Source organism: Drosophila rhopaloa, unplaced genomic scaffold (genome assembly GCF_018152115.1).
Source record: "Drosophila rhopaloa isolate 14029-0021.01 unplaced genomic scaffold, ASM1815211v1 contig_3, whole genome shotgun sequence".
NCBI classification, from domain to species: domain Eukaryota; kingdom Metazoa; phylum Arthropoda; class Insecta; order Diptera; family Drosophilidae; genus Drosophila; species Drosophila rhopaloa.
In genome coordinates this window covers 10,353,636-10,377,787 of record NW_025335123.1, presented here as the reverse complement: position 1 = coordinate 10,377,787, position 24,152 = coordinate 10,353,636, and the positions used below count along the sequence as shown (strand labels likewise).

General features: G+C 43.1%; 4 protein-coding genes across 6 annotated transcripts; 3 read left to right on the top strand and 1 right to left on the bottom strand.

The window, feature by feature from the left end:
- Positions 1-485: 485 nt before the first annotated feature.
- Positions 486-4,205, top strand: LOC108048819 (TATA element modulatory factor). Its single transcript, XM_017129723.1, has 5 exons — positions 486-1,299; positions 1,363-2,872; positions 2,935-3,211; positions 3,280-3,507; positions 3,568-4,205. Exons 1-5 carry the CDS (start codon positions 738-740, stop codon positions 3,784-3,786), a joined length of 2,796 nt encoding a protein of 931 aa, XP_016985212.1. The 5' UTR covers positions 486-737; the 3' UTR covers positions 3,787-4,205.
- Positions 4,206-4,571: 366 nt separating this feature from the next.
- LOC108048833 (DALR anticodon-binding domain-containing protein 3) lies at positions 4,572-6,683 on the top strand. The gene is made up of 3 exons (XM_017129750.2): positions 4,572-5,490; positions 5,688-6,003; positions 6,066-6,683. The coding sequence occupies exons 1-3, from the start codon at positions 4,757-4,759 to the stop codon at positions 6,351-6,353; spliced, it is 1,338 nt and encodes a 445-aa protein (XP_016985239.1). The 5' UTR covers positions 4,572-4,756; the 3' UTR covers positions 6,354-6,683.
- Positions 6,637-22,459, bottom strand: LOC108049922 (chondroitin sulfate synthase 1). 3 transcript variants are annotated; one of them, XM_044461069.1, is made up of 7 exons: positions 22,287-22,459; positions 21,675-22,208; positions 17,532-18,376; positions 16,854-16,994; positions 16,615-16,780; positions 13,108-13,521; positions 6,637-8,582 (listed from the first exon to the last, which is right to left on the bottom strand). In XM_044461069.1, exons 3-7 carry the CDS (start codon positions 18,294-18,296, stop codon positions 7,576-7,578), a joined length of 2,493 nt encoding a protein of 830 aa, XP_044317004.1. In that variant the 5' UTR covers positions 18,297-18,376; positions 21,675-22,208; positions 22,287-22,459; the 3' UTR covers positions 6,637-7,575. The 3 variants fall into 3 exon arrangements, with proteins under 3 accessions (XP_044317004.1, XP_044317003.1, XP_044317005.1); XM_044461068.1 differs by having other exon boundaries at positions 21,675-22,459; XM_044461070.1 differs by lacking the exon at positions 17,532-18,376 and having other exon boundaries at positions 21,675-22,459.
- Positions 14,418-16,582, top strand: LOC108049923 (alkaline phosphatase, tissue-nonspecific isozyme). The gene is made up of 2 exons (XM_017131327.2): positions 14,418-15,694; positions 16,273-16,582. The coding sequence occupies exons 1-2, from the start codon at positions 14,464-14,466 to the stop codon at positions 16,500-16,502; spliced, it is 1,461 nt and encodes a 486-aa protein (XP_016986816.1). The 5' UTR covers positions 14,418-14,463; the 3' UTR covers positions 16,503-16,582.
- Positions 22,460-24,152: the final 1,693 nt, after the last annotated feature.

Sequence of the window (24,152 nt, the reverse complement as noted above, 5' to 3'; positions counted from 1 at the left end):
AGTTTATAGATAATATATTTACATATATAGACATAGCTTATATATAAAAGCATAAGGGTAACTTTTATTAAGGTTATTTTTAAAGGAATATCCATATATATATTATTTCCATCTTTTGTAAAATTTTGATGTCTTTTGTGTGTAAAAATGTATCAATCTTACAGGCCTAAGTAGAGACAATTAAAAACTCACCATACTTACTAAAATAATAAGATTCATTAAAATTTAAACTTAATGTTTCATAGATTTTTCGTATCCGGTTGCTTAAATTAATTATATATAATACAAATAAATAAAATTCAAAATAAATAATGTTAAATGCTGAATAAGAAGTGTTACCCAATGTAAAATGGATGTACATTTTATTAAGACCGAAATGTCAAACTATTTTTGCAATGTACTATACAAAAAATTATATTAATGTTCATTGTATTGAGCGTGTACTGTGGTAAACAACAAACGGTTACACTGTGTCATCTCCAGCTGATCTATCGATAAGTGGAAATCGATTAACTGGAAACAGGATTTTGGTTTTAATTATGTGTTCCTAAAACAAGGAAATCCCAATTGGAAATCCACAGTCACCACACAGCCAGATTTGCATGTGCCCCCCGAGGAGCAGGAGATTGCAGCAGCAGGAGTGCGTTTACGACTTTGTTATCGCCAGCCGCCTGCAGCGACGTCAACAATATTGATACAGTGGCAATTGGGCTTGGGATTTCGCATCAGCATCCACCATGAGCTGGTTCGAAAAGGCTAAGACGGTGCTGATTGAGGCGCTGGACATCCAGGACGACGACAGCAAGTCTGTGGAGAAGGACTCGCCGACCGCCGGTGTTCCGGGCGAAAGTGGAACACCTGGAAACACCTCATCCGCGGAGACACAAGGATCTGTAGCCACGCCCGCATCGGACACACCCACTTTCTTCGACAATCCGCATGCCAACGAGATGGTTACCATTCCGCCCACGCCCACTTCCATTCCGGGGAGCGCCGCCTACGGCAAGCGGCAGTCGGCGACCTCGGATTCGGTGGATCTTCTGTCCTCGCCGACGTCACCAATTTCGGCCAGCGGCGAGGAGCCGTCGGTGGCCAAGCGCTTGTCCGAATCTTCGCTGGAGCTCATCACGGCCACCACGGCCAGTGAAATGGAGATGTCTCCGGACACGGAGCCCTCGCTGCCGGACAGTATTGTGATCATTGCCAGCAACGACACATCCGACAACGCCGAGGGCGATGGCGAGGATGACGACGACGAGGGCACGCAGCTGGAGCGGCATATGGAGGATCACCTGAATGGTGGGTACACAAATGCCTTTTCCTTCATATAAACCACGTCCTAACCACCGTGTTCCTGTCCAGACTCCACCAAAACCATGAAGGCCCTGGTGCTTAGCGATATCCAGGCAGCTGGCAACGCCGATTCCGATTCCACGCAGAGCTTCGAGGACATCCAGTTGCAGATGAGCCACAAGGGCAAGTCGCCCGCCCCGCCCAAGGCAGAAGTGGTAGACCAGAGCTACTCGTCCACATCGTCGGACATCGAGATCATCTCCAATCCGAATGGCGACTCCAGCACCAATAGTACCACCACGCGCACCAGTCCTCAAAAGTTCAAGGAGCTGGCGGGCGGCAAGGTGGGCCTGAAGGCCAAGGGTCACAATCGCGAGCCCTCGGAGATCTCGCTGCTGTCGGAGGACTCGCAATCGGAGCTGGACAAGCTGGTGCAGCGCATCAGTGAGCTAAACCAGGTCATTGAGGCGCGGGAGCAAAGACTACTGCAGTCGGAGCGCCAGAATGCCGAGCTGCTGGAACGGAATCAGGAGTTGCGCGCCCGCGTAGAGGCGGCGGCCAATAGCGCCAACAGTCCGGATGCGGCGGATGCAGTGCAGCGTCTGTCGGCGCTGGAGAAGAAGTTCCAGGCCAGCATACGTGAACGCGATGCCCTGCGCATCCAAATGAAGAGCCTGCGCGATGAGCTGCAAAACAAGATACCCAAGGACGAGCTGGCCGAGTGCAACGAGATGATCGCCGGCCTGCAGTCCGAGGGCGAGAAGCTGTCCAAGGAGATCCTGCAGCAGTCGACGATCATCAAGAAGCTCCGCGCCAAGGAGAAGACATCGGACACGTTGTTAAAGAAAAACGGCGAGCAGATATCGCTGCTGTCCAGCGAATCGGAGCGCTTGAAAAAGTCCTTGGCAGCCAAGGAGGAAATGGAGCGCACTCAGATCGAAGCGGTTTGCCGGATGACAGCGGAGAAGAAGCGTGTGGACGAGGAGAATGCTGAGGGCCGCAGCCGCATCGAAGATCTCCAGTCCCGGCTGGCGGCCCTGCAAGCCAGCTTCGATGGGCTGAAAGGGGATTTGCAAAAGCGCACGCGCCTCGAGCAGGACAGTCTGCGCGCCGAGCAGCAGGAGTACGTGCAACAGGTGTCGGATCTGCGCGAGAAACTGCGCCTGGCCGAGCATAGCCTGGCCAGAAGGGAGCAGCAGATGCGCGAGGAGAACCGCCAGCTGTTGGGTCGCCTAGAAGCCGCCGAGCTCCGGGCGGAGAGCTCCACGCAAGAGCTGGGTGCCACTACCACGCCCCTGATCCGACAGATCGAGTCTCTGCAGCGCACTCTGGATCAGCGTTCCGCCGGATGGAACCGCGAGGAGCAGCAGCTGCTCCAGAAGCTGGACGACTCACAGGTGCAGTTGCGCTCGCTGCAGCAGTTGGAATCCGTGCAGGGCGAGAAGCAGGAGCTGCTACGCACCCGCTGCGGTCTGCTGGAGGAGAAGCTGTCGAGTGCGCTGATGGAGGCGGAGACCGCCAAGATGGCACTGCGCCAGCATGACCTTGATGCGGGCAACAAGGAGAGCGATCATCAGAGGTCTGTCATACTAAACTGTCTTGATTTTCCCAATCCTAATACCATATTCTTCGGCCTGGCAGGCAACTCAGTTTGCTACAGGACGAGCTTAGGCAGCAGCAGGAGCGGATTGCGAACCTGGAGCACCAGTGCCAGCAGCAGGCGGAGAACGAGCGGAGCAAACAACAGCCCAGCCTGCTGACCGTGGAGGCAGTGAAGGCCAGCAGTGAGCTGCAGCCACAGCTGCAAATGCAGCTGCCGAAATCGCAGGCCCCATTGCGCTCCTCGCCGCCTCTCAGTCTGGCGGACGACAGTGGTTCGAACGAGGAAGTTCTGGGCGGCATCATCGACTGGCAGGCGGTAATTTCTCAACGTCTAACCTTAAAATGAAGAATCTTCTCAACCGTTTTATTGACTTGTCGATCTAGGACGATCTCGATTGCGCTTCCAACTCGGGCCGGCAGCCGTCGGGCATCATCCAAGGTGTGCACCTCAGCTTCCTGGCGGCCAACACCAGCACTTTGGAACACCTGCAGGCGCTGCTGAAGCAACGCGATGGCGAGCTGACCCACCTACAGTGGGAACTATCTCGCCTGCAGGCGGAACGGGGCGTTCTTGACGGCGAGATATCTAACCTGACCATCGAACTGGAAACGGTAGGAGGAAATCCTACATTTGTGTATAGGATTTTAATAACTTCTACCCAAATATCTTAGATGAAGGAGAAGCTGCAAGTCTACGAGGTGATGGAGAAGGGCTACGAGGACCTACAGCATCGCTACGACGCCCTGCTTCAGATGTACGGCGAGAAGGTGGAGCGCACCGAGGAACTGGAGTTGGACCTGACCGAGCTGAAGGCGGCCTATAAGCTGCAAATTGACGAGCTGCTGGCCGCCCCGCCGCCCAATCTGCAACGGCCGTCGAAGCAGACATGATTGCCGGAGCGCAGGATCGTCTCCCTGCCCGAATTGCCTTGTCTGCGGGGAACGTGGTCACCGTAACGTTTCCCGTTTGCGTCTCCCATTCCCAGTTGCAATGTATTATGCTTTATATACTTATCGATTAGCCAAGCGATCTGGATCCGGTCTGGGGAATCCACTTCCACCTCCCCATACTTCAAACAGCCACCACACACATGTACATGCGAGTAAATTTCTATGATTTGCGAACGTTGACACTTTCTAGTTATATTATGAATTGATCGATTGTGATAATTTAATTTATACTTATATATACATAAAGTTATCGTCTATGACTATGTACAAAACTGTTTCTGTTCCGAGCAGTTAGCCAGGCGGCTGTGAAGCAGCTCCAACAACCTCTTGCAAATAAATAAAATATCATTTAATACAGATTATGACAAGTCGGATATCAGGGATATTTCTGGATTTTTCATTTCCGGATTTTATACGTTTATTCTAATCAGTTTTTTAGGTTTTAGCTAGTCGGTCAATGATTTGTATGGGGGTTTTGATACCCCCGAAAATAATTATATAAAACAAATTTGAAAATTATATGAGTGACCCATTATAATATTTTTATTTAATTTTGATTGATTGCAAATGGTGTGTCGCTTTCTTTTGGTTTGGCGGGCTTTCAACGATATTTATTTCGTCTTTTATAAATCGATATCCCAGGAATATTGATAAGTCGATATCGAATCATAATTGATCAAAAAATAAATACATGGTGTTAAAAAAGTTTCGGAATGATTTTAATTTAGAATGGTCAGTGTTGAAAAGTGGCGCAGAACCATTTTATTCAGGAATGGTCAGTGTTGAATAGTGGCGCGGAATGATTTTCGTATCATAACATATCGATAACACCAGTCGTTCACCACAAAGCAGAAAAATCCTACAGAAAAAAGGAAATTAATCTGTAGCTGAAAGAGTAAATCAGTTAATAATGGATTGCAACCCGCTGTCGCAGTTTAGCCAGCAGCTCTTTGCCTTCTTCACCCAACCGGAGGATGAGTCGGCCGGCGATGCAGGGGCTGTGGCTCCGTTGCGCTTGCGGAGATGCGGCGAGATCATCCGCTACCACAACGAGAATCTGGCCGAGCAGGGCGACCTCAGCCTGGCGGCCACCTCGCGCTACTGGCAGAACTTTGCCAAGAGGCAGGGTCGTGGTCTGCGCCGCGACATGGATGTCCTGCTGCCCGGCGAGGAGCAGCGCCAGGAGCTGGTGCGGCAGTCCAAGGAGTGGCGCTTCCCGCTTTGCGAGATCACTCTGCTGCACAAGGAGCGCTATGCCCTGCACTTCCAGCGCCGTCCGATCATCGACTATGTTCTGAAGGCCGTGCTCATCCAGGGCGCCGACTACGGGCGTCCCCAGAAGACGGAGCACTCGCCCACCATGTGCCTGCGCTTGCAGGCCGAGGCGGGAGCCACCGATGGCTCCCAGGAGCTGCGCTTCTATCGCCTGCAGCAGCTCTACCAGATCATGCTCCGTCTGGTGGACTATTCGCCCTGGCGCCTGGTCGAGGCCAAGGATCAGAAGGAGGACACCCTCTTCGTGAACGTCGAGTTGCAGAAATGCTCCCAGATGGAGACCAAGAATCATGTCTGCCTCGTGAGCGGTCCTGTGCTGGAGCCCGTAAAGAAGACTGCTACTGCGATGGTCTTAGACAACTACTTGGAGTGAGTATATTCAGCGCTATGTAGAATATATTCACTTATTTAAAAAGCTGTGCATATAACAAACACATTTCTTTAAAGCAAAACTTTTATTTTTATAAAAAACATATATATTTATACACATGTACTGATAAGAGTTAAATCTCTTCAATATTTTTGCATATCTTAAAGTTGTACTCTGCTATTTTCTTTTAACGCAGGATGCGCTCCATGCACATGCGTCTGATGGCCATGCACCGCAATGGAATCCGTCCGGCAGGCTTGTGCAACATTGACGTGCTGATGAAGCGTCTGGGAGCAGCTGCCGTGATCGTGGATCTCTTCGAGGTGCGCCACGCCACCGCCGCCAGTGTGGTGCGCAATGGATTGGGCAGCTCCAAGGGGGCTTCGTACATCCTGTACAATTCGGCTCGACTGGAGACGCTGCTACGCACCTTTGGTGGTCAGGTGCACGCCGGAGTGTACGAGCCACTGCCACCGTTGGGTGAGATCGATCTCAGAGTTCTAGAAGATGATGTAAGAGGATTGTTTCCTGATTCTTGCAATTCTTTCTAAAATTTTCTTGTTACTTTTTGCAGATGGATTGGCAGTTGATTTACGGCTACCTTTTGACTTTCCCAGAGCTTCTCGAATCCCTGATGGATCAAGTGAAGCAGGGCCAGTGTGGTGTCCATCTGTTGGTGCGCTTTATTGACAGTCTGGCCAGTACCTTCAGTCGCTACTATCGCCACAAGAAGGTGCTGGTCCAGAAGCGCGATCAACTGATGCCGATTTTGTATGCCAGGATCTACCTCATCATGGCCGTGCGACAGATCATGAATGTGGCTTTGTCATTGCTCGGCATAGAGCCGGTGGATTATGTATAGACATCCATTGGATATGCATCGTTTACAACTTTAAAAGGAAGCTTAACACGATGCTTTTAACTTGACAATAATCAAATTACTGTCTGCACAGTAGTTGGTTATAAATAACGGAAACTATGTGATCTATTAATATCTATTTGATATAGATTTTAAATATATATATAATATTATCAAGTAGAATAGATGTCCATAATCATAGAATTATGTTGGATGCAGAACTGAAACATTGTTACAAAACCAATTTCCAATACTTATCTTCTAATGAGTAAAATTAACCGTCAAATGAAAGACGTTTGGTTTTATTTTAAAATAAAGACATCTTCTATACAATTAAGTGTTTATTTGAGTGGAAAATCAAGTATTTAGATAACTTGTGAATGCATATTTTATCAACACGATTTTGGTTATTGGAATACAATTTTCCTAGTCAAATCAAAGAAAATAAGGTCTTATTATTAAATTATAGATAAACATTTAGATATGCATTTTTAAAATGCTACAGAATTAGGGACATGGATCAGCTCGGATGGATAGCTATATCTTAATAAATAACCAATCTACCTACAGTGATGGGAAAAGTTATGGTGGAATAGAAGGTACTTAGGCGCACCACCATTACTACCATTATCTGACTTAAAACTATCTAAATTATTTAAAAAAATTATAATTTATGTTCAAAAGTCTATTGACATTGTAAATACTAATTATTTGTACACTTCATTATTTGTTTTTAATTCCCAGGCAAGTCTAAATAGGAACAACTTTTTTACTTCTCGATTTACTCCACTCAATTTTGAATTGGCAATATGGAATAGTAATTTATATAATTATTATTAAAATTATTATTATTACCGCAAATATTTAAAATAGTATCGACATTTTTAGTTGTTTTATGTTGGTTACTATTTACCGATGACTTATTCAAGATTAAAAAATAAAGTTATCATTTGTTTTCATAATGCACATTTAAGCAGGTAATAATTTTGTATCGGTAGCTTCATCCTACTAGTTAACAATTTGTACCTATCCCAATCCCATCACTGCCATCTATGGATGCAGGGATCACTAGATGTCTAGCTTAGCATTAGGGACTAACGAATTGATTTGGCATATCGGCTGGCTCACACACACTCCACGCACGCGCTCATTTAGGAAACATTTAGCATAATACTATGTGGCAGAATCGCGGATGGGGATCACTGGATTTGGATGGGATCGATCATCACCTGGCCTGCTGCTGCTGCTGCTGCTGTTGCTGTTGCTTTTGGCGATTAAAGTCGGCGGCAAACTGGACGTTCCCCGGACTGCTGTGGAAGAGCTGCTCCATCAGTCTCGTGCTGCCCAGGGAGTTGGCCTTGGTGCCCAGGCACATGTTGTACTGCGGGGCATCCAGCTGGACGTCGCAGCTAATGTCGTGGTAGATGTGGACGAGCGTGGGATCCGGTGCGCGGAAGACACTCAGCCGGCGCCACTGCTCGGCGGCCTCATTGTAGTCCATGGCCACCTCGGCGGTGTTGGCCAGGAAGCCGCGCTGCCTGGTGCCCACCCGCACGATCTTCTCCAGGAACTTGACATCCTCCAGGCCCCAGCCGGTGATGTCCTTGTCGAACCCGTTGATATCCTCGTCCAGAATGTCCGACTTGTAGATGGCGCAGATGCCGAAGCCAAACTGCCGGAAGTAGCCGCTCTCGTCGTCGATCCTTGGGGCCTCCTCCTCGCCAGCTCCACCACTCCTCCGCTGCGGATCGTACTGGCTGAAGACAATGGGCAGATACACCTGCTTGCCCCGCTGCGTGTGCATCCTCACCCGCTGCAGTGTCTCCACCTCGAACACCATGTCCACGTCGATGAACAGGATGATGTCCTCCTGCCGGATGTACGAGGATCTGGCCGCCACATCCAAGGCCACGCCGCGCGAGAAGGCGGTGCTCCTTTGGATCCAGTTCACCTGCTGGTAGACATGCCTGCCACGCAGATCGTGGAGCAGCTGCAGGTGGTCGCCCAGGTCCTCCGGCAAGCCGAAGATCACCACCAGCAGGTCGCAGTGCTGCTCGCCGCGCACGCAGACGCGCTCGTAGGTGCGCAGGAAGCGCTCGAAGGTTCCCAGGCGGCCCGCGATCGGCAGGACGAACACAATCTTGTCCTGCGTCGGCGGGAGCAGTCCGCTGGCCATCGTGAAGTGGCTGGTCAGCCGGGCCATCCCGTTCTGGAAGAGGCTGCCCAAGAGACCTGCCGGGGAAAGAGGAAAATATAAAAAATGTAAGTAAAAGCGGGTGGGGCGAAACCGACCGCTCATTGAAATTTGGCGGAAATTATTTATTTATTTGAATAAAATATGAAATTATAACTTTTAGGATATTTTTCGTATTTCTTTTGCTTTCTCTAAATTAAAAAAACTATGATAAATAAAATTGTTAATTAAAATAAATGAATTCTGTTATATAACTCTGTTTGACAAAAATTATTATACCCTTGCAGAGGGTATTATAATTTTGGTCAAAAGTGTGCAACGCAGTGAAGGAGACATCTCCGACCCTATAAAGTATATATATTCTTGATCAGGATCACCTCCTGAGTTGATATAGCCATGTCCGTCTGTCCGTCTGTCTGTCCGTCTGTCTGTTTCTACGCAAACTAGTCTCTCAGTTTTAAAGATATCGAATTGAAACTTTGCACACACCCTTCTTTCCTTTGCATGCAGTATATAAGTCGGAACGGCCGGGATCGGCCGACTATATAACTGAACGATTGGAAATGCTATAACTTTGGTGTTTTAAAAGTTAGGAAGTTGGGATTTTTTATGAGTGTTAAGAATGCATCATATGAATAATTTTGGAGAATATAATTTACAGAAGATTCTGCAAGGGTATTTCAACTTCGGCTCCGCCCGAAGATAGCTTTCCTTTCTTGTTTTTGAATCAAATTTAGAGTCTTTAGAGGTATGCCACTTTGAAATCGGATAAAATTTGGCAAAGTTATGGACTTCGGAAGTCCAGTTATGGGCCACCTTTTAACAACACATCGTAAACTTGGAAATAAATGACATGAAAATGGGTCAAAAATTGCACCAACGCTAAAATGAAAAATTTTGATGCAGATTTTTTGAGAATCAAATCACGAGTCTTTAAAGGTATGCCACTTTGAAATCGGATAAAATTTGGTAAAGTTATGGACTTTGGAAGTCCAGTTATGGCCACCTTTTAACAATACATCGGAAACTTTGAAATAAATGACATGAAAATGGGTCAAAAATTGGACCAACTCTAAAATGAAAAATGTTGATGCAGATTTTTTGAGAATCGAATTAAGAGTCTTTAAAGGTATGCCACTTAAAAATCGGATAAAATTTGGTAAAGTTATGGGCTTTGGAAGTCCAGTTATGGGCCACCTTTTAACAACACATCGGAAACTTGGAAATAAATGACATGAAAATGGGTCAAAAATTGGACCAACTCTAAAATGAAAAATGTTGATGCAGATTTTTTGAGAATCGAATTAAGAGTCTTTAAAGGTATGCCACTTAAAAATCGGATAAAATTTGGTAAAGTTATGGGCTTTGGAAGTCCAGTTATGGGCCACCTTTTAACAACACATCGGAAACTTGGAAATAAATGACATGAAAATGGGTCCAAATTTGGATCAACTCTAAAATGAAAAATTTTGATGCAGATTTTTTGAGAATCGAATTAAGAGTCTTTAAAGGTATGCCACTTTGAAATCGGATAAAATTTGGTAAAGTTATGGACTTTGGAAGTCCAGTTATGGGCCACCTTTTAACAACACATCGGAAACTTGGAAATAAATGACATGAAAATGGGTCAAAAATTGCACCAACGCTAAAATGAAAAATTTTGATGCAGATTTTTTGAGAATCAAATCACGAGTCTTTAAAGGTATGCCACTTTGAAATCGGATAAAATTTGGTAAAGTTATGGACTTTGGAAGTCCAGTTATGGCCACCTTTTAACAATACATCGGAAACTTTGAAATAAATGACATGAAAATGGGTCAAAAATTGGACCAACTCTAAAATGAAAAATGTTGATGCAGATTTTTTGAGAATCGAATTAAGAGTCTTTAAAGGTATGCCACTTAAAAATCGGATAAAATTTGGTAAAGTTATGGGCTTTGGAAGTCCAGTTATGGGCCACCTTTTAACAACACATCGGAAACTTGGAAATAAATGACATGAAAATGGGTCAAAAATTGGACCAACTCTAAAATGAAAAATGTTGATGCAGATTTTTTGAGAATCGAATTAAGAGTCTTTAAAGGTATGCCACTTAAAAATCGGATAAAATTTGGTAAAGTTATGGGCTTTGGAAGTCCAGTTATGGGCCACCTTTTAACAACACATCGGAAACTTGGAAATAAATGACATGAAAATGGGTCCAAATTTGGATCAACTCTAAAATGAAAAATTTTGATGCAGATTTTTTGAGAATCGAATTAAGAGACTTTAGAGGTATGCCACTTTAAAATCGGATAAAATTTGGTAAAGTTATGGACTTCGGAAGTCCAGTTATGGGCCACCTTTTAACAACACATCGGAAACTTGGAAATAAATAACATAAAAATGGGTCAAAAATTGCACCAATGCTAAAATGAAAAATTTTGATGAGGATTTTTTGAGAATCAAATCACGAGTCTTTAAAGGTATGCCACTTTAAAATCGGATAAAATTTGGTAAAGTTATGGACTTTGGAAGTCCAGTTATGGCCACCTTTTAACAACACATCGGAAACTTGGAAATAAATGACATGAAAATGGGTCAAAATTTGGATCAACTCTAAAATGAAAAATTTTGATGCAGATTTTTTGAGAATCGAATTAAGAGACTTTAGAGGTATGCCACTTTAAAATCGGATAAAATTTGGTAAAGTTATGGACTTCGGAAGTCCAGTTATGGGCCACCTTTTAACAACACATCGGAAACTTGGAAATAAATGACATGAAAATGGGTCAAAATTTGGATCAACTCTAAAATGAAAAATTTTGATGCAGATTTTTTGAGAATCGAATTAAGAGACTTTAGAGGTATGCCACTTTAAAATCGGATAAAATTTGGTAAAGTTATGGACTTCGGAAGTCCAGTTATGGGCCACCTTTTAACAACACATCGAAAACTTGGAAATAAATGACATGAAAATGGGTCAAAAATTGCACCAATGCTAAAATGAAAAATTTTGATGAGGATTTTTTGAGAATCAAATCACGAGTCTTTAACGGTATGCCACTTTAAAATCGGATAAAATTTGGTAAAGTTATGGACTTCGGAAGTCCAGTTATGGGCCACCTTTTAACAACACATCGGAAACTTGGAAATAAATGACATAAAAATGGGTCAAAAATTGCACCAATGCTAAAATGAAAAATTTTGATGAGGATTTTTTGAGAATCAAATCACGAGTCTTTAACGGTATGCCACTTTGAAATCGGATAAAATTTGGTAAAGTTACGGACTTCCGAAGTCCAGTTATGGGCCACCTTTTAACAACACATCGGAAACTTGGAAATAAATGACATGAAAATGGGTCAAAAATTGGACCAACTCTAAAAAGAAAATTTTTGATGCAGATTTTTTGAGAATCAAATCACGAGTCTTTAACGGTATGCCACTTTAAAATCGGATAAAATTTGGTAAAGTTATGGACTTCGGAAGTCCAGTTATGGGCCACCTTTTAACAACACATCGGAAACTTGGAAATAAATGACATGAAAATGGGTCAAAATTTGGATCAACTCTAAAATGAAAAATTTTGATGCAGATTTTTTGAGAATCGAATTAAGAGTCTTTAGAGGTATGCCACATTAAAATCGGATAAAATTTGGTAAAGTTATGGACTTCGGAAGTCCAGTTATGGGCCACCTTTTAACAACACATCGGAAACTTGGAAATAAATGACATGAAAATGGGTAAAAAATTGGACCAACTCTAAAATGAAAAATTTTGATGCAGATTTTTTGAGAATCAAATCACGAGTCTTAACGGTATGCCACTTTGAAATCGGATAAAATTTGGTAAAGTTACGGACTTCCGAAGTCCAGTTATGGGCCACCTTTTAACAACACATTGGAAACTTGGAAATAAATGACATGAAAATGGGTCAAAAATTGCACCAACGCTAAAATGAAAATTTTTGATGCAGATTTTTTGAGAATCAAATCACGAGTCTTAACGGTATGCCACTTTGAAATCGGATAAAATTTGGTAAAGTTATGGACTCCCGAAGTCCAGTTATGGGCCACCTTTTAACAACACATCGGAAACTTGGAAATAAATGACATGAAAATGGGTAAAAAATCGGAACAACTCTAAAATTAAAAATTTTGATGCAGATTTTTTGAGAATCGAATTAGGAGTCTTTAGAGGTATGCCACTTTAAAATCAGATAAAATTTGGTAAAGTTATGGACTTCGGAAGTCCAGTTATGGGCCACCTTTCAGTAATATAGGCATAGAAATCGAAATGTATTCGATTTGTAATAATTGTAAGGGTATATAAACTTCGGCTTGCCGAAGTTTACTTCTTTTCTTGTTTATGATTAAGATTAATTTTTTATTGAAAAATGGAAAACAACAAGTTTGGGGCTTGATTCTCTGTTATTCAGCAATTTCAGTTCAGAACAGCATAAAAATTAACCAAAAACCCGAGTAAAAACCAAGTAAAGGGAAATAGCTCACGGAAAAAAGCTTTCCAATGGTGTTCCTGGCTGTCCCAATACCCTCTATCCTAATTCCTCCCACTACTCACTCTGCTGCAATGTGACGTTGTAGAAGTCCTCGTCGAACTCCTTGACAAAGATTCCAGTGAAGGCCCGCTGCACGTAGAGATGCCTTCGCACCGGGACCGTCATCTTCTTGCCGCGGTACTTCTTGTAGATGAGCAGCAGGTCCAGGATCAGATCCTGGCCATGCAGCGCGTCCAGCCGATGGTATCCGTAGAGCAGTTCCCGGAACTCGATCACGCGACCCCGCTGCCGGGAGTAGTTGTTGATGTTCTCCATCACCTCGGTGATGACGTCCTCGAGGCCCTCCCGCATCGCCGAGTCGATCTTCTGCTTGGGATTGGCCGAACTGGCCGAGTACAGGCTGCGGGAGATGAAGGACCAGTCCAGCAGGTCATCGGTGCTGCCGGGTACGAATTTATTCAATTCCGGACTAATTCCTGTGGACGAGAAGGAGGGAATAGATGACGTCAGATGGGTAAGAAATATAAAGCATATTATAAAAAAATAAGTCTTAAGCACATGATGGATAAATTAAAAACTAAATATTTATTATAAGATGTTTAATATTCGTCAGTTTAAAGAAAGCAAATTTAAGTAATAGAAAAGTCATATACAAATAAAGTAGTGACATTGAAACTCTTTCTGTAATAACAGATTTTTTTTTAGGAAATTACAAATATTTATTTGCATAACTTTTAAATTTGTATTAGGTATATATTTTTTATATAAATATTCCAATTTTCTATTGTATTTGGATCTTATTCAAACTTTGTATAAAATCAAAAATTCAATCCCAAATAGTTTTAGGCAATGCAAAAAAGTCATTGAATTTATAAAGTTAAATTGTATTTAATAGATTATTATAGATTATTTAAACATTTTATCATTGCAAAAAACATTTGAATTTATGAAGTCACGTTTTATTTAATATATTATTATAAAATTGATCAATTTTTTCTATTTTAAAATTTGTTTCAAAACGTTAGATAGTCTATTAATTCTTTCTATTGAAAAATAGGTATTCTTGAAAAATAGGTATTTTTCATAGACTCAATACACCCTCACGTATTTCTATGTTATTAATTAAAATAAAGGTGGTCCTAAAAATGTTTCTTTTGAATTTAAGCAAAAACCAAAACTTTTCACGCCTTATCAAAATTAATTAGTGTCATTTCTGCGCCCCCGAATCAGGTTAGCTTATCCATGGGCCCCCTGCAATTGGGCCAATGCTAATGGGAAGACGCCCCATGTGGTGGTTGATTTTCCGGTGCGTTGGCTTGGCAAATCCTCAACAGAGTTGGCCATTTAAACGGACGTCTGACGGCGCCGGCAGTCAGATCGGATTCGGTCTTGTCCCGTGAAAAAAAACCCGAGCCGAAATGTCGCCCCAAGCCAAGCGAATGCCGATCCTGGTGCTCCTGATCCTCGTTCAATCGCTGATCTTCGCGGAGCAAGTGCAGCCGGCGGAGGAGCAGCTGGCGTCCTTTTGGCTGCGTCAGGCGCAGGATCAGTTGCACGAACGTTTGGCCAGGACCAAGGACTCCATCGCCGATGGCCGACGGGCCAAAAACATGGTGATGTTCCTGGGCGATGGCCTGTCCATCACCACCATGACGGCCGCCCGCATCCTGAAGGGCCAACGTCGCGGAGGACGCGGCGAGGAGGCCCAACTGGCCGTGGAGCGTTTCCCCTTCGCCGGCCTCAGCAAGACGTACTGCATCGACGAGCAGACGCCGGACTCGGCCTGCACGGCCACCGCCTACTTGGGCGGGGTCAAGACCCGCAGCGGCACGGTGGGCCAGAGTGCCGGCGGCGAGCAGGTGGACTCCGTGCTGCAGTGGGCCCAGCGGGCGGGCAAGGCCACGGGTGTGGTGACCACCACCCGGCTGACGGACGCCAGTCCCGCCGGCGCCTACGCCCATGTCCCGCGGAGGGGCGAGGAGCTGGAGATCGCCCGCCAGCTGGTGGAGGACGAGCCGGGCTGCAATCTGCACGTGATCCTGGGCGGTGGTCTGGGCAAGTTCGCCGACGAGCGCAGGGACGGCAAGGACCTGCTCTCCCAGTGGCGCCAGTCCAACCCAAGTGGCTGCTTCTCCCGCTCCCTGAAGGAGTTGAGGAACTGCAGCGGCGCCACGGGAGCCCTTTTGGGACTCTTCAGCGACAACCACATGTCCTACCACCTGGCCGCCAGCAAGGAGCAGCCCCGACTCTGCGAAATGGCCGCGACGGCCATTGAAAAGCTGGAGCAAAAGTCGCAGGAGGAAGGCAATGGCTACTTCGTGTTCATCGAGGGCGGCCGCATTGACCATGGTCACCACGAGACGCGGGTGGGTTACGCCCTGGACGAGACGCTCGAGTTCGATGCGGCGGTGGAGGCGGTGGCCAAGATGACCGACCCAAGGGAAACCCTGCTGGTGGTCACCGCCGACCATTCGCACACCCTCAGCATGGCCGGATACGCCCGCCGGGGAACCCCCATCCTGGGCATGGATGAGCAGCAGCGGGACCTGAATGGGGTGCCCTATAGCACCTTGAACTACGCCATCGGCAAGTGGCAGAGCCTGGACAAGGATGGTCGGAGGGAGAGTCCTAGCAAGACGCTGAGTCCAAGTGAGTATAGGTTCCCAATTTGGTCTACCATAAGAAAACCGAAAAATGTCTCGGAAAAAAAGGTGAAATCTAATTTTAAAATTAATTAGACTGTTGGCTGGTGAATAATATTTCAAAATCCTGTTAAATAATAGTCTTGACCCTTGGAAGCTTTTAAATTTTAATTTTTCTCGTGGCAAACAAAAGGAAGTACAATTTAAAACCGGGCAAAAAAAATCGTGAAACTTTAAAAAATTTCTAAAAGTGCAGAAAAACAGATTTACGAACTTAAAGAGTTTATTGTACGACTTTTAAGTTTTGGCAATATTACCAATTTATAACAGCTTCTGTATCATTAAATTATTTAAATAATATTAAAAACCTAATACTCAAACTCTCAAACTTTTCTATTTAAGGCCTCAAAATATTTTAGAAGCCATAGAAATTCCTACTTCAAATTTGAGAGTTGTGGTGTTTAAAATACCTTTTATAGGAAGTAAAAAATTGATATTTTAACCTGAACTTTATTTTTTTTTTCTCTTGGTATTGCTTTGTTAATGTCTGATACCAAAAGTGACCCATCTTTGTCCCTTTCACAGCCTCCTACACCCCCAGTTATATTCATGGACGGAAGGGTGTGCATTCTGGAGAGGATGTGGCCGTGTTTGCGATGGGTCCGCAGGCGCACCTTTTCGGTGGGGTCATGGAGCAGAATCTGCTGCCCCATCTCATGGGATATGCCGCCTGCCTGGGAAGTGGGGTCACCCTGTGCAACCACGACCAGGATGCGGCTGCAGATGCGGATGATGACCAGCTTAAGGTTTCATAATACTTCTTAGTTTGTCAGAGATGTGTAAATTTTTGTTCTCAGTTATTTCAAATACATAACGTTGTAATAGTCCTCTAAAAGTCACTGCAATTGCTATGTTTTTTGGACTTACCCAATATGTTGTGGTCCTGGAAGTGCCTCTTGCCCGAATCGCTTTCTGGCGAGGCACTGGGCAGCATGTAGGTGCTCTCGTCCGGAACCTCCAGATACTTGGCCATCCGCTTGATGTCCCGGTGGAGGAGCAGGGACTCCTGCCGCATCTCCTCGGCCTTCAGCCCCTGTTTTACACAATAGCGATTTAGTTTAATTCGAATTTAATGTTTCTCAATATTTAAATATTGAAGGACCCACCTGGACATAGGAGTGCAATCGGTACATGAGTGGCGCCTGCTTAATGGGATGCAGGGTGATGGCGTTGTGGATCTCTTTCCGTTTCAGTTTTCCAGTGTATGCATTTCGACCGCTGGAGTTGTGACGCAGAATGTACTGCATCTATAAGTTTAAAATCAAGATCATTAAGCACGGAAGTCTAAAAAGTTGTTTCGATTTTAATATAAAAAAAACATTGGACTTTGAAGATTTCGGTAGTTATTAAGAACGAAGCTACATATTTGTTGGTCTAATCATAACGACATCATTACTAGTATGAACTTCCGTCTGCTAATATACGAAATTCCTATTACACAGCCTTTATGTTGGGTATATATTACGGAACCAGCCGGATCGGGCGACTATATCATATAGCTCCCATTGGAATAATCGGAAAAAAGGATTCAACAAAAATTATTACTTTGTTTTAAATAATTTATTTTTATTCTTTGGGATTTGGTAATATTTAAATATTATAAAATTACGGTTTTAAATAAATTAAAATCGGACAACAATATCATATAGCTTCCATATAAACGATGGCAAAATGCAGCGCAAAATGGACAGATTTGTAACAACTGCAACTTTCTTGTTTTGAATAAAGTTTTAGGTGATGAAAAATCGAATGTAAGATTTCGATCCCAAATGGGGAGAACCCACCTCGTAGTTCCAGGTGCATGGAATGCCGGCGAACTTCTGCACACACCTGCCCACCTCGACGTCCTCGTGGTTGCTGTACAGGTTCTTCAGGCAGGTGGGGATGTGGGGCGCCACGCGGCGCAGGGTCTCGCTGCTGAGGATGACGCCCGGTCCGCCCATGCAGAAGTTCTCGTCGAACTCCAGGGACAGCAGGCCGAACTCCTCACTGTTGCCCTTGCCCGCCTGCCCGATGAACTGCGGCCGGGAGCTGTCGATGGAGCGGAGGAAGCGCTCCAGCTTGGCCGGCTCCATGTACACATCGTCGTCCGCCCGGATGAACCACTCGAACTTGTCGATGTAGTGCTCGTACATGTAGTACAGCATCATGAAGGACTTCTTCTGCGGCGGATAGCGGTCGTCGACGTTCTTCAGGCCCACCACGGGCAGATCCTCGGAGTAGCTGCCCTCCGAGCTGAAGAAGGCCATCCGGCCGGGCACCTCCTTGCCCCACGTATCGTACACCGCCCGCGCCCTGCCCTCCAGGAAGCTCTTGGCCGTCATCACGCCCACGAAGACGAGGTTCCGCTGCGAATTCTGAATGGTGTCCTCCTCCCGCAGCCCGATGATCTCCGCCGGCGACCTGAGATTCGTGGGCCGCAGGCTGCATCGCTTCACGATCTCCAGGGCCCGGTAGTTCCTCATCACGGTGCCGATGCAGAGGCCCAACACGATCCCGCAACAGGCGATGATCAGCGTCTTGCGCTTCGTCATCGCGAGCTGCGCCATCCCGGATTGGATGTCCCGGCTGGTCTGTGGAATGGGGGATAGTGGCGGTGGTGTTCAGTGGCCGCCGTTCATGGGAATCTCTGCGTGGGGAAAATCAGAAGAGGGGAGCATTGAATAAATTAATGCCACGTGCCGAGTGCCGCTTCTGCCGGAAATATTACTCATCTAGTCTGTTCTATTTCTATGCTGGAAAAATCATATACCCACTTCTGCCCGCTATTTCAATATAAATATATTTTCATGATAACAGAGAAACAGTTACAAAGTTAATCCACACATTAAAACCAAATTATCACTATGATCAATTCTTGTATGTAATAAAGGATATTTTAAATCGATCATTGAATAAATAGTTTGATCCAAGTTGACCCATCATCAAAAATTCCCTTAGCATTACGTTTATAAATTTTCACTTATCGGTAAAATAGAAAAAATTAAAACTAAATGTTGATTAAAGACAACAGTTTTTTACTGATTTTGCTATGCAACATGATCGGTTTCAAGTGCTCAGTGTATTGAAATAAATTTGGGGGGAATGTGCAACTGAAGCGGGTAAATTAAAGTGGTGATAAAACTTAAATCAACTTTATTGTAAAAAATAAATAAATCAAATGAAAATTACATTTACGATGTGCCAGCATAATCTCAATTTGTTTTTTTAACAGTTGCTCATCACAAACCTTCACCTGCCAAGTTTAAAGTGATTATTTAATTTGTATGAGTTCTCAATTACCACAATATAGTATGAGCTTTAAATCGATAGTAACATATAATCAAAAATAAAAGATACGCAGCCAATAACCTTATGGATTTACCTACACCATATTTGCTTTTTGAGTTGTACCAAAAGCATATTGCCCGAAATCAAATACCATCTTTCCATAATTCGAAATGAGACGCACTTGTTGCGTGGGTAAAATATAAATTTGATGTTGGGTTGGAGTGGAGTGGTTCCGCAAATATTTGAGTTCGTGCCTCGTTTCCCTGGAAGTGTTTTCCATTAGCAATGGACGCACTGGTGTCCGGTGGCCGATTCCACCGGGCGACGATCTTCGAGAGACGCGGACACTTGAGCCGCGATAAAGCTTGAAACTAAACGCTGCACCGCCCAGATTCTTTAAATCTATTTATAAATTGAGACGATTGCGTTGGCGGCCCCGGTGAATTAGACATCCCACAATTGGACGGCTACTAATTCCGTCTGTCCGGGAATTCAGAGGCCTCAGAGACTCTTGAAATGTCTCGAAAAGTCAGCTTAAAGAAGACCCCACTATAAACAGTTTTTGAGAGGTGGGGAAATTATTTATTTTTTAAGCAAAATATGATGCATATTTTCATAAATTTTTATAAATATTGCAATATTAAAATATTGATATTGAATAAGTCATCTTTTATGTTTTCGAAATTTTTTGGAAATTAAAGGTGGGCAGAAAAATGATTATTTCAAATTTAAAATATTTGCTTTTCGTCGACGCAACTTCTTTGAGCTCGAAAAGTCTCGGGAATTCTGGCGCGGATGTTAGTTCTCCGGTGCGTCGGCCCCACCGTCCACACATAACCAAATGCTAATTAAATAAACAAACAGCTCGGGAAACTATTTGGTTTACAAATCAAAGGCCGGCAAACGTAAACTGGAGCACACATAAGAAATAAACGGAAGGTGCTGCCATTCCATTAGTTTTGCGTCAACAAAAACAACAAAGTTTTCTATTCATTTCAACCAACAAAAAATTTTAAGAAAAGACAATATTAAAAGTTATAAACAAGTGAATAATTTAAGACCTGTTCTAGCTTGTGATTTTGGCCAGAATTGGTAAAAATAATTAAACTTCCTTTGCAGTGTAAATCATTTTGATTTCAATAATTAAGAGAACCTTTTTAACATGATTATTACATTTCGTATTAAATATTGAAAATGTAATAGTAAAATTAAAATGTAATAAAAATAGAAAGAATATAAATAAAACACATCAAAGTGATAGAAGCTTTAATCAGTTAAATTATGCAAATTGTGTGAATGTAGGACCTAGTTCTGTGTCTAGTGAGTGGCTGTTTGTGAGGTCTAGTTTCTTTCTGTGTAATTAGCATGGTCTTGACGCACCAGCTGACCTTCCCTCTATTCCCTGACTCACCTGTTCAGGTGCGACCTCAGTGGTCTCTTAGTGTCCGTTATGCAACATCTGCCTCCGTTCCTACATTGATCTTAACTCGGCTTCTATTTGCTGTGCCCCACTATCAGGTCGATTGCCTCTCCCCGATAAGGTACCACGTTCCACACTATTACTATTTTGATTTATTAAACAATTTCGCCCAGGCCTATCTGTGTTTTGAATAATCGGCTTTGCCGGAGGAAGGGTATAAGAAGTCAGACAGACGGGCTGAATTCGTTTAATGGACTCTTCATTGCCCAAGTGTTTGAGTCTCGTTTCGGATTCTCGGACCTTGACAGCAAGTTGAGGCATTTAAGCGGTCCGAGTTTGGTTTACATATATACATTTTCGCCGAAAGCTGAGATTTCCGCTTTCGATAGTAAGAACTTTTGCGTGGCAACGGAATCTATTTGAACTATTTTCGTGTTGTAATAATTTCTGAAATTATTAACAAATGTAGTAATCAATAATTATTGTTGCAGACAGAAAGTTGAATGAATTTGATAACAAACAACCTACGTATATGAAGCCGTTGTTTTGCATTCGTCTTATTTTTTATGATGTATATATTTGAATAGAAAAAAATCTGAGCCTATTGGAAATTTCTTGAGAATTCTTGAGAATTCATTTCCAAAATTGATTGCTGCTCAAGTTCTAAATTATTATTATTTTATTAGATAATTTAGGCAGGGCATCATTTTTAAAGTGTATCCTTCATTCATTAATCACTATTAACACCTTGCCAAAGATTTTTAAGATAAACATTTCAACATACAATAAATATACAAAAAATGAATTGACTTGTATTTCTTTCCAATACAATTATGTACTTCTTACTGTATATAATTTATACAATTTCGTAACCTCTTTTGTTAAAGTCAGCATTACTTGCTGGCTACTTCTTCCTATAAATCTACGGAAGTTTAAATATACTTTTAAAGCTATGTGTGGCTACTTTTAAAGTTACTTTTGCCACTTAATTATATGTATCTTATAAGTCCACATTTTATAATTTTTTAGTTTATTAACATACATTTTCTATTGCTTCTACTCAATAGTATTTCTATTTTATTTTAACATTACAAATGTACTCTAGCTGCATTCTTAATTTGTAGTCTGTAGATATAATTAAGCTAAGGATTCCCAACCAGCATTTATGTGTATAGGCCTCGGGTATCGACCCAAATTGAAATACTTAACGGCACTTAACATACTATACTTAACTCACCTGTTCCTACCCGATCAAGTTGCCGTCGACTGCCCAGTTAGCACTTTTTCCTCTTTTTCGCCGTTTTCACTGTGCTCGGGTTGTCCGGTTGTTGGGCCCATGCAATTCGCATCGATCGGATGATCGGGGAATACTATATGCTCTATGGAGTGAGGGAGTGACGGAGTGGGGGAGTGAGGTAGTGAGGGGGTGTGCGGAGTTTAAGGGGTCTGCAGTGGAGTAGGACTGTCTGTCGAAGTGGCGGGTCTCAACTGTTGACAATTGGAGGATTGGACGATGGGACGTCTCCGCAGAAACACAGCACACACACACACACACTGGCCCAGTTCGCCACACACACTCGCTCACAGATACTCGGCTCACGCACACACCGACAGTTCAGTGAGCACACAACAACGCACTCTGTTTAATTATTATTAGCCACCGTTGTTGTTGTCATTGCTGTTTTTTTTTATAATTTTTGTTTTTGCTGGTTACGACGATAAGTTCGCAAAGGTCGATTCACGAAAAAAAAAAAACGTAGATAATAAAAACCTAGCAAACACGCACAGAAAATAATTAAAAGCCACCTGTTATTAAACCGATTTCATCATATGCAACTTCACTTTTTACCTCAAAACGATGAATTCATTTATTTAACAAATTGTTGCGTTTTCGCTTTTTTTTTCTTTTATAATTGAGAGCGCTTGTTTTGGGCTCGGTGCAAAGAACGAACGTCGGAAAACGTTGAATTCCGTCCAAGAACTAAAGATCCCATCCGATCCGAACCGAAAACTCACACAACTCGCGGCGAGAGCGACTACAGCGAGCTGACTAAAGAGAGAGCCGCTCGAAAAAACACACAACTAAAATACCTTTGCGCTCTCGCTGCGAAAGTATCCCCCAGATACTTTTAAGCTCTTCGCAGCTGTCTCTGCTTGCGCCAGTGATGCGCCCGTGACTCCAGCGAACGATCACTGCGATCGGAGAGAGACTGCAGTTCTCAAAATGTAAGAAAAAAGTTCACAATAAAAATACCGCAAAATGGTGATTATAAAAGAAGTTATGGTATTGGCCACGAAAGAAAAGGTAACTGGCCGTCATCGTTGTGCCCTTTTAAAACTTTTATTTTGACATTTTTTTTGTAAGAATAAATTTAGATTGAAATAAATGATCACGGTAATTCAAAGAAGTGCAGTCATTATAAGGACAACAAAAGTACAGAAAGAAAGACTACAACATACTGATCACAAAAACATGAATCCTATGTATACAGATGCATATACTAAGTATGTACATATGTAATTCTTAAGATGCATAATCGATTAGGAACAACTCGGTATTTCTACTTCTTTTTGCCCAGTTTTCGTGTTCATTTGTACGGAGAGTTGTCTGGTTTCTACTTCCACAAGTACCCAGAATGCATAGTCCCTTGAGCATTTTAATGACACTTACTGGTTAACTCAACATATATTCCCAATGGTACATTATTGTTAATGTGGCAAGCGGTCGAAAAAACTGTGATATGGATAACCCCATGCCGAAATATATCTACGCGGTTGTGAAAAACCGAGTCACGCTTTCGTTTGTTTGCGGCACCTCCCGGCGGTGTTTGTGAGTATCTGTGTGTTTGCCGAGAGATGTGCGTAGCTGTATCCGTATCTGATATTGCTCATCGCACCGTTCGCCATCTCTTTCTCTACCTTCGACATGTGGTGTGCGTGGTCATGGCAACATGTGCCTCCGAATTACTTGCTTCGTTGCTCCCGGTTTATAGTTCGCGGAATTACCCAGAATTCGTAAAGCCGAAAATAATAATCAAACTTGCGGTCGAATAAAGAATCTTAATGCCATCTTATAATCGGGAATGCTGCCCATTTGTCTTTTCAAGGGAAATTGGAAATTAATTTATAGCTTCATTGACATTATCAGTTTATTAGTTTGCAAAAAATGCAGTAGATTATTCTACTTAAACCCAAAATTTTATTAAAATTAAGAATAATGGAATTAGAGTATAAAAAATAACAGGCGCATTGAAAAATATTTTGGAGGAATATCAAATTATATGTTTGAAATCTTTTATCAATACCGTTGGATATTTTTCAAATTTAACTGCAAATGTTGCTTTAATTTCAGACGCAAGCTGGAGCCACTCCTGAAATGCGCCATCTATATAGTTATGTAGAAAACGTTATTTAGTTTAACAAGTGCCTGTCCAGTTGGCGCTTTTGAGAAATGTAAAATCTAATTAGAAACATGTGTGTAAAAGAAACTGTAGCCCAACGTTTGAAATTAAGGATCTTAATTTATAATTCAGTGATTTTTTAAAAATATGATACAAATTTCGCTAACAAAATGTATCTTTTAATCGATGCAGTAAAGCTATTTGGGTTTTATTGTGTACTGCATTTGTATTAACACTACCAAATTGCAGATTCTTTGCTGTTTATCATTTGATTTTCCATTTGACAAGTGCGATCTCTTGTGTCAATGGTTTTC

Excerpts from the sequence above, each read along its gene's own strand:
- LOC108048833 (XM_017129750.2), top strand. The coding sequence starts at position 4,757 with ATGGATTGCAACCCGCTGTCGCAGTTTAGCCAGCAGCTCTTTGCCTTC. Across the intron at positions 5,491-5,687 it reads GTCTTAGACAACTACTTGGA|GATGCGCTCCATGCACATGC; the intron begins GTGAGTATATTC and ends CTTTTAACGCAG. Across the intron at positions 6,004-6,065 it reads TCAGAGTTCTAGAAGATGAT|ATGGATTGGCAGTTGATTTA; the intron begins GTAAGAGGATTG and ends TACTTTTTGCAG.
- LOC108048819 (XM_017129723.1), top strand. The coding sequence starts at position 738 with ATGAGCTGGTTCGAAAAGGCTAAGACGGTGCTGATTGAGGCGCTGGAC. Across the intron at positions 1,300-1,362 it reads TATGGAGGATCACCTGAATG|ACTCCACCAAAACCATGAAG; the intron begins GTGGGTACACAA and ends GTTCCTGTCCAG. Across the intron at positions 3,508-3,567 it reads TGACCATCGAACTGGAAACG|ATGAAGGAGAAGCTGCAAGT; the intron begins GTAGGAGGAAAT and ends CAAATATCTTAG.
- LOC108049922 (XM_044461068.1), bottom strand. The coding sequence starts at position 18,296 with ATGGCGCAGCTCGCGATGACGAAGCGCAAGACGCTGATCATCGCCTGT. Across the intron at positions 16,781-16,853 it reads GATTGCACTCCTATGTCCAG|GGGCTGAAGGCCGAGGAGAT; the intron begins GTGGGTCCTTCA and ends TGTGTAAAACAG. Across the intron at positions 8,583-13,107 it reads CAACGTCACATTGCAGCAGA|GTCTCTTGGGCAGCCTCTTC; the intron begins GTGAGTAGTGGG and ends TTTCCCCGGCAG.
- LOC108049923 (XM_017131327.2), top strand. The coding sequence starts at position 14,464 with ATGTCGCCCCAAGCCAAGCGAATGCCGATCCTGGTGCTCCTGATCCTC. Across the intron at positions 15,695-16,272 it reads TAGCAAGACGCTGAGTCCAA|CCTCCTACACCCCCAGTTAT; the intron begins GTGAGTATAGGT and ends TCCCTTTCACAG.